This window comes from Medicago sativa, chromosome 4 (genome assembly GCF_051527215.1).
Source record: "Medicago sativa cultivar Bolivia chromosome 4, Bolivia_mono, whole genome shotgun sequence".
NCBI classification, from domain to species: domain Eukaryota; kingdom Viridiplantae; phylum Streptophyta; class Magnoliopsida; order Fabales; family Fabaceae; genus Medicago; species Medicago sativa.
In genome coordinates this window covers 28,381,303-28,396,256 of record NC_140752.1, presented here as the reverse complement: position 1 = coordinate 28,396,256, position 14,954 = coordinate 28,381,303, and the positions used below count along the sequence as shown (strand labels likewise).

The 14,954-nt window shown below is 33.8% G+C and overlaps 1 protein-coding gene and 1 long non-coding RNA gene across 2 annotated transcripts; both read right to left on the bottom strand.

Moving 5' to 3' along the window:
* Positions 1–10: 10 nt before the first annotated feature.
* Positions 11–1,799, bottom strand: LOC146927498 (uncharacterized). Its single transcript, XR_015005691.1, has 3 exons — positions 1,376–1,799; positions 689–811; positions 11–529 (listed from the first exon to the last, which is right to left on the bottom strand). It is a non-coding gene; the product is annotated as an uncharacterized LOC146927498 (long non-coding RNA).
* A 4,810-nt stretch (positions 1,800–6,609) lies between these two features.
* On the bottom strand, positions 6,610–10,574 carry LOC146927497 (zinc finger/BTB domain protein). The gene is made up of 3 exons (XM_085700740.1): positions 10,255–10,574; positions 8,188–8,302; positions 6,610–7,033 (listed from the first exon to the last, which is right to left on the bottom strand). Exons 1-3 carry the CDS (start codon positions 10,474–10,476, stop codon positions 6,960–6,962), a joined length of 411 nt encoding a protein of 136 aa, XP_085556866.1. The 5' UTR covers positions 10,477–10,574; the 3' UTR covers positions 6,610–6,959.
* Positions 10,575–14,954: the final 4,380 nt, after the last annotated feature.

Here is a 14,954-nt window from a genome sequence, read left to right as displayed (position 1 = left end):
CTTGTTTAAGTGACAGAATATTCGCATGTTCCAACTATTATATATATATAAAATACATGTAGTCCAGTCAGACGACAGTGCACACGTGTGCTGTGGTTATATGTTGATTGCATGCATGCCCCAAGTATCATTCCACTATGTTATACGTGGACTTCTAGCATTTTTCAATTCACACGCTAGTATAATCATAGTCATGTTTCTACAAAACCAAAATCATACTAAATCAATTCTACCAAAAGTCGTACTAAAACATATGAACCCAAATTTGTGAACTAAAGAAAAAAGGTAAATACTAATCATCATCCTACAACAAGCAAGGCACATGAGGTGAAGTTGAAGAAGCTTTTCCATGAGCATTTTTGCAATAAGCTTCGGTAGCTTTTCCAGAAATCGTGGTTATGTTAACTACATCCATCAAGATATTGGTGCAACCTGAAATCTCGTTGCAATTCAATTCAATTGCAAATTTACTTTGGGTAGTTCCGATAATCTTGTGATATGTTACACCACTTATTTGTACTTCAGATTTCTGGATAATCATATTCCAAAAATAAATCATTTAATTAGTATATCTCTTTATTCAAAAGTAACAATGTTATGTATGGTATGATTATTTTGTAAAAATAAAAAAAACATGGCATGACTATATAAGTCCTAATTTTGAAGGGAAAAAACATACAAGTCTAACCTGCAAAGTGTTTGCTTTGCCCATCACCAAATCCGTATAGTTTTGGTTAATGATGATTGGATGTTTGGTGTCTACAAGAATGATTTCTTCAAAAGAAATATATCTTGCATACCCAGATCCACCCTGTATAAATGGAAAATAGAATTAATTCTTGAACTAATCATGAAAATGTGTCACCAGACACACATTTGTCAACTTAATTTATTACTTGATTTCAAAACCTAAATTTACAAAATAACAACATACGGAGTATGTGCAAATTTTAATTTATTTAGATAATTTTTTTAGCCCCTCCAAATATATATCCAAGTCCAAATTTATTCATTTATTTCTGACCAAATTCCGAATTTGTGATATGTTCAATTGGTTAGTTCTACATAAGTTTCAAAAGAAAAAAAAGTTATTCTTTTTTGTCAAAAAAAAAAAAGTTATTCTTTGTAATATCATACAAAATATTTAAAATGAATTGAAAAGCCACAAAAAAAAAAGTAGTTAGTGTTATTTTAATTTATTCTTAGTTTAATTTTAAGCGAAATTTATTCTCAGTTTTCTTTCGTAATAATTTTTTTTAAAAATGGTTTAAGTAAATTAAAAAAAAAAAGAACCAAACACGGCTATAAAAAAATGTCAACAAAAAAAACCAAATAATACAAATTATGGTACATTTTATTATATAAACTTTATTACCTTACATTATTGTTAATCAAGGAAATTACGGTCGATGAAATCATTGGTGAGCTAGCAAACAAAACACTCTGAAAAATATGCATCAAGCTTTAGACCAAGTTGCTGATCTACTCATCACCAAGCCCTTGTTTCCTCTAAAATTTCATACACTCAAAGACAAGCTCAAAGCTGTTGGCAAAAGCTCTCTAAGTTGACTGTCCTGACTTTGAGGGAAAGTAATAGAGCATATGATTAACTTTGTAGTAACTATAGTTAATCGAATAAGAGAGAAAATAGTGTTTGTGTTGTTTGTGTTTGTGTGTTTAAGAAAGAGAGTTAGATTTAGATGATGAATGAAGAGAGAAGAGAGAAGAGAGAAGAGAGTGTGTTTTACTAATTCCTATCCACCGTGAAACAATGAGAGAGTGTGTTTGTATAATGATTCAATGAAAGTGAAACAATGTCGTGAATATATGTGGTAAATGTTACACATGTTTGTTTAAAAGGTTGGTGGCATATTTTGAGCATTAAATATTTTGTGCATTAAATAAGTGGCAGATGGTAAGTGTTACTCTGATGTTGGTTTACGAAAGAATACTCAAAGTTGGATATTTGAAGTTTCTATAAATATATCAACTTTTCGTTTTAGTTTTTCTAAAAAATTTCTTCAACTTTTAATCCTTATAAAATTTTCAATCACTACTTTTTGTCTCTATTTTTAAGTTATTTTTTTGTATTTTTTTAATAAAATTGTGCAGAAATGTGTAGAATATTGTAAAATAAATTCAAAAAAAATAGAATTATTTAACAAAACACAAATTAAATATGAATTTTTAATCGTCAAAAATATAAAAATTCATATTAAAATTCATGTTTTGTTAAAAAATTCTTATTTTTTTCCTTCAGATTCTTATAATATTATGAATTTTTTTACAAAATTTTATTCAAAAATATTAATTCTATATGAGTTTAGTTTAAAGGAGAGACCAAAAGTGAAGATGGAAATTTTTTTAGAGGCTTAAAGTTGAAGAAATTTTTTAGAGGGACTAAAACGAAAAGTTGACATATTTATAGGGACCAAAAACATATTTAACCATAGATTTTTCTAATAAGATAATTAACTCAATCAAACTCATTATGTTCTATCTACTATTAAATTCTCAATCCATACTTATATGCTTGCATAGGAATTCAGCTATGATATCAAGCTACTTCCTCCGTCTCAGATATGTTCAATTTGAGTTTTACATAGAAAATGATTAGTAATATTAATTTTAATGATAAAATATGTATCATTGACTAAAATATATTTATTAATTATAGTTAGTGAAGTAATTATAGATGATTGAAATACAATAAATAAGTACATGTTAGTGGAAAAAAAAAATCATGTATTGGTATTATAAATGGAACATACAATTTGTGACAAAAAATAAGAAAGAGAACATGTAATGTGAGATGGAGGGAGTATTTAACTATTGTGTTCGCGATGCGGTTTAAATCAGTTACGAAACAAAAATTATCTAATCCAAAAATTTAAAGACATTCGGTTTGGTTTAGATGTCTTCTTAAAAAATTATGTCTAATCAAAATTTCATGTAATTCGAAAAAGAAATCCAAAATTCAATAGTTACAAAAATACATGGCAAAATACCTCCGAGTATCATATTAGTTCTTTAAGTTTGTTAAGTTTTTAAATATAGTCTTTTAAGTTTTTTTAAATATCAAATAGGTCTTTTAAGTTTTTTTAAATTTCAAATTGGTCATTTAAGTTGTTAATTTAATGCACATATTTGAATTTTTTAAGTTTTAAATAGGTCCTTAAAATGGTAGTAAGAATCTATTTAAAACTTAAAAAACTATCGGACATTTGTATCAAACTTAAAGGGCCAAAATTGATATTTGACCAAAATACATTTAAAATCATCTAATAAATTAAGTTTCGCTGATTATTTGTCTCATTACTTGACAATAATAAAATCAGTTTTTTTTAATTTCTGGAGTCCTATAAGAATGTTAGGCTTAACATATAAATTGAAATTTAATCGTCAATTTTTTTAAAAATTTAATAAAGACATACTCCATAACGTAACATCTAAATATGAGACGAATACATTATTAACCCAATACATGATCAAGTTTCAATAATGGAACTCATCTAGTTTCAATTAGGAGATGAATTCATTAATCTTTCTTATCAATACATCTGTGAAGATATTTGTTTCCATTTTCTATCGTTGCTAAACTAGGCCCATTATTTGAGGTTAAGTGGAAATATATTTGTATTTATCTCAACCAACCAAGCATTTACTTAAGAGTATTACTTTTCCCACCCTATGTCTTTCCTCGCGCGCCCTATTTTTTTTTTCAATTTTACCCCTTGTCCGGATTCCGTAATCCGGAATCTATTGTTAGTAATTTTCAGATGTCTCCGGATTATAAAATCCGGATATGTATTTTAGCAGAACTTTTGCAATTTTAAGCTCTACAATTCGTAAAATAAAATGCGAATAAAATAAAAAACATTAATAAAAAGACACAAACATAAAAACAACTCATTTTATTAATATATGAACAATACATTACAATAATTTTCAAGCTTTTTAAGCTTATTACATAACATCCTAAATCTATTTCTAATCTCCTAAAAGCCTATTTCTAATCTCCTAAGAGCCTAATTCTAATCTCCTAAGAGCCTAACCACTGCTATGTGATCGGACATAGCAGTAACTTGGCTATTGGAGGAAAACCGGAGGAGGAGGGAAGAGGGTGCTCACACTTACGCCCAGGCAGGCGAAGCTAATAACCACACTGACCCACATGACCCTCAGATGAACCGCGCTTTGTTGCAGCGCGGTTCCATCCTCATTGATCGTTCATACAAACCCTGAAAGTTTTCAACGAGGCCCTTATCTATGAAAGGCCAACGATGGAAAACCATGGTTGTAGAAGGAAGAAGAGGAGGAGAGGGATGGTGTGAGAAATGGTGGGGTTTGGAAGGGTATTTATAGGGAGGGGTGGGTGAAAAACGGCTGGGAAGGAATAAATGCTGTCAAAAAACGTGGTAAAACACGTTTTTGACTTGACCACAGTAAAAAACGCGTGTGGCAGACCACCGGCCATGGCACTGAGGCGTTCCGGAATATACAATCCGGAATGATCCATCAAATTCCGGAATATATTTTCCGGATTAGTGCGATTATGGTGCTCTTATGGTGAACGAGGGGAACGTTTGCACTTCTTTGTAGGGCGAAGGACATTCCGGATTGTATAATCCGGAATGCTTCAGCATTGGCTTCTTTTGAAAGATTGCTTGGCTTCTTTTGAAAGAGTGCCATCAATTAGTGGTTGGACGGTTACAACCACTAACACGTTTTCATTGACTGTATTAATGACCTAGGACTTGTTTAAGGCTATAAATAGGCTTCCATCTTCAACAAACACCATCATTCTTCACTTCACCTATTTTCTTCCATTCTCTTCAAATTTTTTAAGTTTTGTAGGAGTGTTTGTGGTGTCATGGTCATTGTTAACCGTTCCTATGAACCCTGCAATTGCATTGCAGCTTGTGTGGGGTTCATATAACGGTCAACAGAGACCTCTGACATCAAAGAAAGACACAAAAAAGCGTATAGCATCTGGTCCGGATTCTGTTTTCCGGAACACATTTCACCACTTTTCTTCAATTTTCGTCGTATGTATTTAGTTTTTTACGAGATTTGTGGTGTCATGGTCATTGTTGACCGCTCATACGACCCTTGCAATTGCTTTTCAGCTTATGCGGGGGTCGTATAACGGTCAACAGAGACACTTGACATCAAAGAAAGACACAAAATATGCCTATCGAATTGGTCCGGATTGTATAATCCGGAAACTCTAACAATCTTGTCCGGAAAATGTAATCCGGACCAGGGGTATTTTTGGAATTTTTACAGGGCGCGCGAGGAGGCCATAGGGTGGGAAAAGTAATACTCTTTACTTAATGGGAACTTTGTTAGGTGTATATTCAGATTTTCCCTTATGAAGGATTGATCCATGACATATAATAAAAGTATGCTTTCCTATTGCAAGCTAGTACACTCATTAGTAGGAAAAAGAGTTTTCAAAACACGTCAATGTAATGAAGTTCATGTCAGACCATCACATTCACACACCTTATCACCTTATTTACTTCCTATCTGTGTTTTCCCTAGGGTTTGTTGGATAATACTTTGGTGACATAATGTCACCGTGACATTAAATCTGGTCCACACAAAGGGTTGTGTTGTGTGGCCCAGATGTGTTGTATGGGTGACATTAAATCTGGGCCACACAAAGGTGTGTGTTGTGTGGCCCAGATTTAATGTCACGGTGACATTATGTCACCAAAGTGCCACCCGGGTTTGTTGGGGTCTAGGAAAAGGTTTTGGAGGGAGTTGGTTGAAAGAAAAATATAATCAAATCTTGTATCTTTATTAATTGTGTGTTTTTATTTTTATTTTTAAAGTGTTATAAAATATAGATAGATTAGATTTAAGGAAATTATTTAAACCCTCTAAAACCATGCAAACTCTTTGTTTAGTTACCTCATCCCACTAACCTAACATAACACCATTTTAACACATCTGAAAGCATCTATTTTATGGGTTCAGATCTAAATAACACCATTAACCAACCTAACATAACGTCATTAAATAACAACGTTAATAAAAATATTTATACACCAAGTCACATAAATTACTTTGGCATGGTCATTTTCCTCATTAGGTAGATTATCAAAACATTATAATCTCTAAATCATGTGTATAATCCTCGAAACTTTCATTCCAAATAACCAATTATATTTGTTATATAACTTTAATCCGTATACTAGTTCCTTGTTGAATATCAAGGTATGGTTCGTTTGCAAGCTAGTCCATTTATCATTCAAACCCCTTTCATCAAACACCAAATGCATGTGATGTGATTCCCTACTTCATAATATGACACCAGATCAATATATTAGTAACAAAAGGTCCAACCAAACATAATTGTAGATCGTGTGATGCCTCTACTTCCTCATGGACATAAAAGAACAATCCTTCATGCACATAATTATCTACTATTGTAGAAGCAGAAGTATTCTTTGAGAAGATGAAAAATCCATGGTCATCACCATCATTTGTTTTTCTCTTCCTGTTTTTTCCCATTAACTTATGCACATAAATGGAGTCTAAACACAACAGACTAGCCAAATTAAATGCATGTGATCACTTGCTTGGGTTTGAGTCCAAATATATAGAAATGTATGCTCTCAATTTTTCAAAACTTTTGTATACCTATACAATCAAATTAGAAAGTAACGGTGCACCCAAAAAAAGTAATAGAGTTGTAATAATGCAGCACAAATAACAAAAATAACAGATTGCAGACACGTTATCTTTTTTGAGGAAATTGCAAACACATTATCACATTGTAAAGCTGGTCAACTTGTACTATACATAAGTAAATATCATGACAAACAAGCTCAAAAATTCTGCGAGTAATAACAGGAATTTTTTTTACTCATAAATGACAATTCAATACCATCTTCAAAGTTCTTGCATATAGTTTTTATTTTATTTTATGGTGTCTTCTGCGATTATCTTCACCGAACTCTGCGATCTCTGTCTTCCTGTCCTATGCCCATGGATTTCTGGGCAGCTGCAATGCCTTCAGGATCTGCAGTGCAGCAGGTAACATACACCACCATATTAACAAAAACAAAGCAAATATCAAAATTTGTTGAATATTCGTCCTATTTAAAATGCATAGGAACATCAGAGAAAAAAAAAAAAAAAACTTGGTTTGCTAAAACTACAAAAATATCATGCTAATCCAACGAGGAGGCGCAAATCACACTTTTGACCATGATAAGCATAGATATGGTTCTGTGCCAATAATTGATTGAGAAACACAGTTGGTCAATTTGGAAGCTGTATAATGCAAGAGAAAGTGTAAAATGGTTATGAGACTGCAATTCATATATAAAGGATGGCACCCACACAGATGACTTGAAGAACTTGACAGTTTTGCCAGAAAATCACTGGAGAGAATGTCTGAAATTTGAACTAAAACTATATTCAGATTAATGGGAAGAGGTAAAATGTTGAGCTAAAGCTATATTTCAATTGATGGGAGAGGGGAAATGAAAAGGAATATGATAAAATGATATCAATTACCACTGTTTAAACTGTTAAAAATATGACAGAATAGAATGTAACACCATGAAATCTATTTTATCGGACTCCAGATCCTGTGTTTTGCTTCAAGCCAACTTCTCAAGGAAATCTCTAGTTTGTGTTGAACCAAAGAGGCGATGTTTTATGTGAATGGAAGGTTTCAAGCCATATTATATGTAATAGCGAGCCATGGATTTGACTCTGAAATATGAAAGTTAATTAAATGGTGATGGAGGGACGTGGGAAGATGAGTTCGTACTACAGGTTTTTGTTTCAGGAAGGATTTCAGTTCAAAATGCACTTTGTCAGATATATTTGACTTGAAGAACAATGATGAGACATGTCAATGGTGGGGGATGTCACATTCACACTGAAATTATTCAATCTCGCGATAATCTTTGTGCAGCTGAATTGTTGGGTGAGGTGGAGGACAATGTCTGGGCTGGGGCGCATTTTAAAGTAAAGACCACTGTTGAGCGTAGAAACAACGTAAGAGCTGTTCATGCTCCTAGTCCTACGTATTTGGGCCTTTGAGTTTGATTTTAAGAGAAGAACGGAATAATAATCCTTAAAATAATGGGAACTTTGAAACATTTATTATATTATTATATGCAATCTCCAGCTGTGTAAAAAGGTGCACTGAATCTAACATACCAAAGAATTGAGTGAAAATGCGCGTAAAGAAGTTCAAGTTGCGAGAGACATTGTAAGCCATGACGGGTGGGAGAGGTTTCACCATTGTGTCAATGGTAAAAACTCGCTGAAGAAACTGCAAATACAAAAAGAGAAGTATATTACATTCAAAACTTGGTTTAATTGTACGATAGCGGAAGGGAAACAATGATAAAAAGGGGCAACATGTAATAAACATTTATGGTGCACATAGACATAAAGTCAAACAACAAAACAGAAATCATAGGTAATATATTAACTGCATGTTTTGATACATGGTAATGGTAGCAAGTGTCAAACCAGTGTGTCAATAATACACTGTAGTGGCAGAGCAGCCCCTAGAGGACATGCAGTAGTGGATCAGTTTAGTGTAGCGGCCGTAAGCTGAAATAACTTCTGTCCCAGCTGCTATAGTGGCCAAAATACCGGGTTATAGACGCTGTAGCACTGCACCTCCTAATGAGATAAAAAAAAATTATAAAAAAAAACCTTAAAATCTAGGGCTTTGGTTGGAGTATTTTAGGACTTTGCAATAATTAAACAACCCTAAAGTGCGTTTGAATTTTTCTCTCTCACTCTCATCGTTGTCATTTTCCACTGTGTCAGTGGTCAGCCATAACTAGCTGAATTTTTATACATATAGTATAAATTATATTATACACTATAAAAATTTCAAAAAAACTGTCATCCCACTCTGTTATCCTCCTGTAGAGTTTTGGGGTCGGTCACTACACTCCACGGTCTGGGATTGATTAGTTGATAGCACAATTTCAAACACGACTTCTGGTTGTCAAATGTGATTTTGATGCAAATCTAAATGCATAGTTAGTTTGAATCAAAATTGACATTGTCTCTAAATCTTGGTTTCACTGCGATGAAAGACAAAAATCAGGCAAAACTTGGGAGGTTGCAAAAGCATCACTCGGTTTTAAAACAATTATAACCAAATCATTGATACAAAATAGAGTTAACTAAAATTCCTTTTTTTTCAAAAACTCAGCTGCAAAACCTAAATTACATATAAAACCCAGAAAGAAAGCCTGCCTGAAAATGTTACAGTTTATAACGATCACTTAAAGGTATATGGTAATCAGTTCCAACACTAGCACAGCCAGTTCCTAATTTCACTGATGAGTCTATACTAGTTGATGATATTGATCAGTTACGGAGTATAATTCAAATTCAAATGAAATGAAATCTATCAACCGTGCATCCCATTAGTCAGCTATGAAGCAGACACTAGACACAATGACGATACATAGACATAGTGATAATTAAAAAAAAAAAAATTAAAGTAATTGAATAATCACATGTATTAGTGTCCTAATTACATGTCTGGCACACACATTCGATCTGAAGTGTTGGCGTCATAGTTTTAAATTGACATCCACAACTGCGCAAGTAATAGTTTTAGAAGTCTCCGCAACAACACTGTAACCACAATTTTGACAACATTAGCCCGCTTGCATTTTACCGCAATATAGAGGTTTGCAGCGTAACTACAACCACTTGGTTATAATGGTTTGATGCTTCAACTTGTATGTGCGGTTATGCTGCAAATCTTGTACAGTAAAAAAGAGTTTCAAGTTTTAACTTATAAACACATCCGTTTGTAATTATAAGCAAAAATGAGTCAAACAAAGTTGATATATTTGGTCAAAACCTTTCTTGCTGTGACACTTCTGATGGGAAGTGTTTGTTGTTTTCCAACATTGACATGACACATATGTAATCACATTAAATTAAATAAATGGGTCTTGTTAACGAGTGCCTCCGGGGCACTCTTTAAACATACTAAATTAAGAAATTATTTTTTATATTGCACTGATTACACAAACTTTTATAACCATTTAAGGCCCTGGGCACTAGTTAATAGGAGTATTTCCCTAAATTAATTCAAATTTTTCATGTGTCAGTGTTTTTGCTTCATAGGTCAAAATTAACTTTATTTGACCTATCACAACCTAATTTGAGTTTACTTTACAAACAAAATTGCAAACAGGTTGAAAACAAGTATGAATTATTTGAATACATTGAAGAAAAGAAGACCTGATAATTGCGTTGAAAACTGTAACGAAGTTCAGGATCAATTTCAATTCCATCATCATCATCATGATTATGAGTATTGGATTTGGAGCGAGGGACATGCATAGTTGAAGTTCCATCAGATTGACTGGTGACTTTGAGATTTGCGTCTGGGAATTGTTCGGTGGTAACCTCCTCGCCTCTCCATGGCGCCGATGACATCAGTTGCTTCTTCCCCTTCGCCATTCAGTGATGCTCGGTTCTTGCAGTGTCGATTTGTTAGAGCTTCAGGGTTCAGTGAAACGAATGTAAATAAACAAGATAAACATTATCCCATTCCTTTTCCACTTATATGCTTCCTCCTTCACATTTTATTTATAATTAATTTTGTATGGAAAAGAAATATTATGAATTGTTTTATAGAATTGTCTTTAATAAATACCATGTGAAAAATAAATTAAAGAATTAAAATAGTAATAGAAAGTAATAATTAGTTAAGGGTATAATATAAAAAGTAACTTTAATTCTTCATTGGTATTTTAAATCGGCTTATAATTTGAGACGAATTTTTTTTCCAAAACAACTTATAAAATACTCTTATTAATTATAGTTAGTGGAATAGTTAAGTTGAATGAAATTCAATAAATAAGAGTATAATGGTTGAAAAAAATAATAAACGTTGCATTAGTATTTTAGATTGACAATTATTTTGAGACAGAGAAAAAATGTTAAAGAGACAATTAAAATGAGACGAATATGAAAGTGAGAAAAACACAAGAAGGGGGGTTGAATTGTGTTTGCTTTTTCTTCGTTTTCTGCTACTGAAGTCACTGGCCAGAACTAGATAGAGTTCAGCTTCTGAAGTGATGTTCAAATTTTAAATACAGCCGATAAAAACAGAGGGAGAGAGAGTGAAGAAAGACACAAAACAATTATACAGGTTCCTTCCATAAACCGGAAGTAGTCCTGCCCCCCTTGCACTTCCAAGGAGAGTTCACTAAAAATGTAATATCTGATTACAATTGCTCACTACTAAAACTAGCAAGAGACTTTAAACTACTCAAGCACAACTGCAAGAGATTTCCTATGCTCAAGAACTAAATCAAGAGACTTCCTATGCTCAAGCACACAAGCAAGAGACTTCTATTCAAACGGAATTACAAAGAAAAATGTTTGAGGTTGAACACTTGATATACAATCAGTGGTGTTCACAATACAAATCAGATACAGACTCTTAAGACTCTAGAATTTCTAAGATATAAACTTTGATAAGAAATTCTAAGTCAACTTTTGATGCAGAACAATTTCAGCAGAGTTTTGGCGCTTTTAATTGTTGTTGAGTCTCTTGGAAATCTTCAAGTCTTCACTCCTTTATATAGAGGTGTGAAAGAGACGTTGTTGATTGCCAGCACATCAAAAAGAGTCGTTTGAAACTTAATCAAATCACCAATGATCTTTTGCCTGATTTGGTTATTGTCCTATGAAGGATCAATTTAAAATCCATTCCAAGTCTGGTGGAACACCGTTGCAGGCACAACTGTTGTTCTTGTCTTGTTATAGAGACAAAACAGAGTAGTGGAGATAGTGGTTGTACACTTCGTACGATTGTCCTTTTTCAACTCTCTCCACGAAAAAACATTCAATGCCTTCAAATCCATTTGAATTAGCCGTTGCTTCATTCTTCTAGTCTTCTGCAATAATAGGTGTGATTAAATCATTTGAACAACCTTTAAAGCTTCAATTCTCTCAGTTTCTGATGATCTTCAGCTCTTGATGATCTTCAGCTTCTGATGAGAACTACTTCTGATGAACTTGCTTCTGATGACGTCATCACTTGAGGAGCACTTGTCTTCAGAACCTCTTTTCTTCAGATGCTTCAAGCTTCCTTCTTGTTGATTTCATTGCTCTCATTTGTTCTTCCAGAACCTAATAAAGATACCAAATTTTTGTCTATGGTCCTATACACTTGAACAAATATTAGCATATCCAATTGACAATTTTTAATACCTTGTTATCATCAAAACTCTAAAGGGTAATGTTAAACACATTTTGTTCAAACGATCTCCCCCTCTTGATGATGACAAACATTAGTATTTAAAATGTTCAATTATTGTTAATCTAATTAACAAGTTGACTTTAAGGGTATGAGATTTGTAAGCTTCCCCTGAGTCCAATAGTACTTTAAGGTGAGGTTTGTAAGCTCCCCCTGAGTTCTATCCATGTTAATTAAATTCATCATTAAACACGTAATATCACTCAGAATAATCTCACATTAATAGACTAAGAGATGAGAAGAAGGTCATATTATTTAACTTGATTAAAATTAAATTAATGGGGCTCAGAGCCTATAAATACTATACATCTACTCACCCTTTCGTCATCAACAAAAAGATAAAATAAAGACAAAAAAGAGATGAGAAAATATTGTGAGAAAATTAATTCAAAAATAAGGCAGATAATATTAGTTCAGAAGCATAAAAAAAATAGGTTCAGAAGCATAAACAAAGTTAGAAGCTTAAACATTCAGAAGTACAAACAAGGAAAATAAACAAGCTAAAGGTGTGCAACTAAGGCTTTGCTTGTTTCTGGAAAGTATCAATCAAATCTTTGATGAGGTTGTTTGTAGATTATGCTTGCTTCTTCATTTCTTCCTTAAACTCATTGTTGCTTCTGATAAGATTGGTTCCCTCAATCTTGCTTCTTCCAATTGAGCTTCAGCTTGCCTCTTGTATTCAACAAATGCCGGTCTGTGCTCTAGAAGTTCTTTTTTCAGCTTCTTGTTCTCCTTATCTACTTCAGAATCATTCTTCAACTTCTGAAGAATAGGAGAATCTGTTTGAACCTTCAGCTTGGTCAACCACTTAAGATCCAGATTCTCAGAATGAACACTTGAAGAGATGATGCTAGATGCATCCAAGAACATGGGAGTGTCTGAAATGTAAAGATTGCTTCTCTCTTGAGTTCTATTTATTTCCACTTCCTGCATGCTTTTAACAACTTCTTTGAACCAGTCATTTAGAGTATTTTGAGCATTGCTGTGTGCTTCAAGAGATGACTTCTGAAGTTCACTCATAACAAAGTCTACTCTTTCTCTCAATCTTCTCCATTCCTTGACATAGTCTTCTTCATGGACTAGATTGTTCCTGGCCTTTACTAACTTGTTCAATTCCTTGAAAATACTTTCACATACATCTGTTAATATAATAGAATCTAGAAACAGGGTAGGTGGGGAAAAGATATTGATAGGAGCACAAGTTTGAAGGGCTTGGGTTGAAGATGAAGGTAAGTCTGTGGCATTGTTTTCAGTAACAACCATTTGAGTGGATGGTTCATGAGGTTGATCAAAGACAGACTCTAGAACAGAAGTAGAGGATGAGCCTAAGGATTGTTTCAGGAATCCAAGTCTAAACCATTGATTGGTTTGCTCATCTTCATCATCAGCAGAAACTGATGTGATTATAAAATCAGGTTCAGTAGAGTTGACAGACTGAGGTTGAGAAACAAATGTAGCTTCTGATGGTGGAGCTACATTCAAGGATTGCACAACAAGTGTAGGTTTCTGAGTGTAATCAGTGCAGGTATTTGAGGCCATTTGTATGTTTGGTGTTTGGTGTTGGTGGCTTTCTAAAGTAACTTCATCAGAAGCTGCTTCAGATGCTCTTTTTAGGTTGGGCTCAAATCCTGGTAATTCACCTGAACAGTGATTAGCCAGTTCATCCAAAAGAGATGGATCAGAAGTTTGGGTAGTTGGTTTGGAATGAGATGATGATGATTCATTAAGATTAGCAGACTCAGACACTGCTGGTTCACCTACAATCTCTGCATCAGCAGGAATAGATTGAAGAGGTTCAATTATAGGAGGTTGGAAAGGATGATCAGCAGGTAGTCTTACACAAACATTCACTCTCATTTGTGACATCTCACCTATTCTTTCAAGAACAGATGGATACATAGGCACAAATGTATCATCATCAGGCTTTTTCTGGTGCTTGGAAGATGGTGATGGGGATAAGGATTTTTGTAGATTTGCATAGACTCTATTCAATGGAATATTATCTATGTATGAAGAGGTTGACACCGAGGTTGAATGAGAGGCTGAGGTTGAACTAGATTCTATTTCTATTACGTTAGAGATGTTATGTGAATCATTATTACCTCTTGTTGCTTCTGGAGCATCAACTCCTGAACAAGTGTTTCCTCCCTTTGAACATCTTCAGTAGCATTCAGCAGATCACCAGTCACCACCAGCTGTTGAAGATTCTCTGATAGCTCAATCACCTTATGAGCAACTTCAATTGTTGATTCCTTCAACAAGTGCTCAGCAGGAACACCAATCTCCTGAGCAATTTCATCAGCCTTCTGCAGTGTAGCTTCATCTGCAGCTCTCTTTCTTCTGACTTCTCTAGTCACCAACTCAGTTGCAGTTTCTTCCTGATCATCATCTTCCATCACACAAGGTGATTCCTTCAATTTCCTAACAACATGTTTCCTATTCTTCTTAGGAATTGATGGTTGAGGAGATAGAGACTATGAAGAACCAACTGATTTGCCACTTCTTGTCCTCTTGTTCAGAATTTCAGCAGGTTCTAAGTCCTGAACTTCATCCTGGACCATTCAACATGTAGAAGTAATCATCTAAGTCCTGAGCTTGATAGTAACCTCTGAGCTCGCAACCATGATGAGCTAGAGAAATAAAATCCACTGGATTTTCTACATGAACATTC

Excerpts from the sequence above, each read along its gene's own strand:
- LOC146927497 (XM_085700740.1), bottom strand. The coding sequence starts at position 10,476 with ATGGCGAAGGGGAAGAAGCAACTGATGTCATCGGCGCCATGGAGAGGC. Across the intron at positions 8,303-10,254 it reads GTTTTCAACGCAATTATCAG|TTTCTTCAGCGAGTTTTTAC; the intron begins GTCTTCTTTTCT and ends TTGTATTTGCAG. Across the intron at positions 7,034-8,187 it reads CATTTTCACTCAATTCTTTG|ATCCTGAAGGCATTGCAGCT; the intron begins GTATGTTAGATT and ends GCTGCACTGCAG.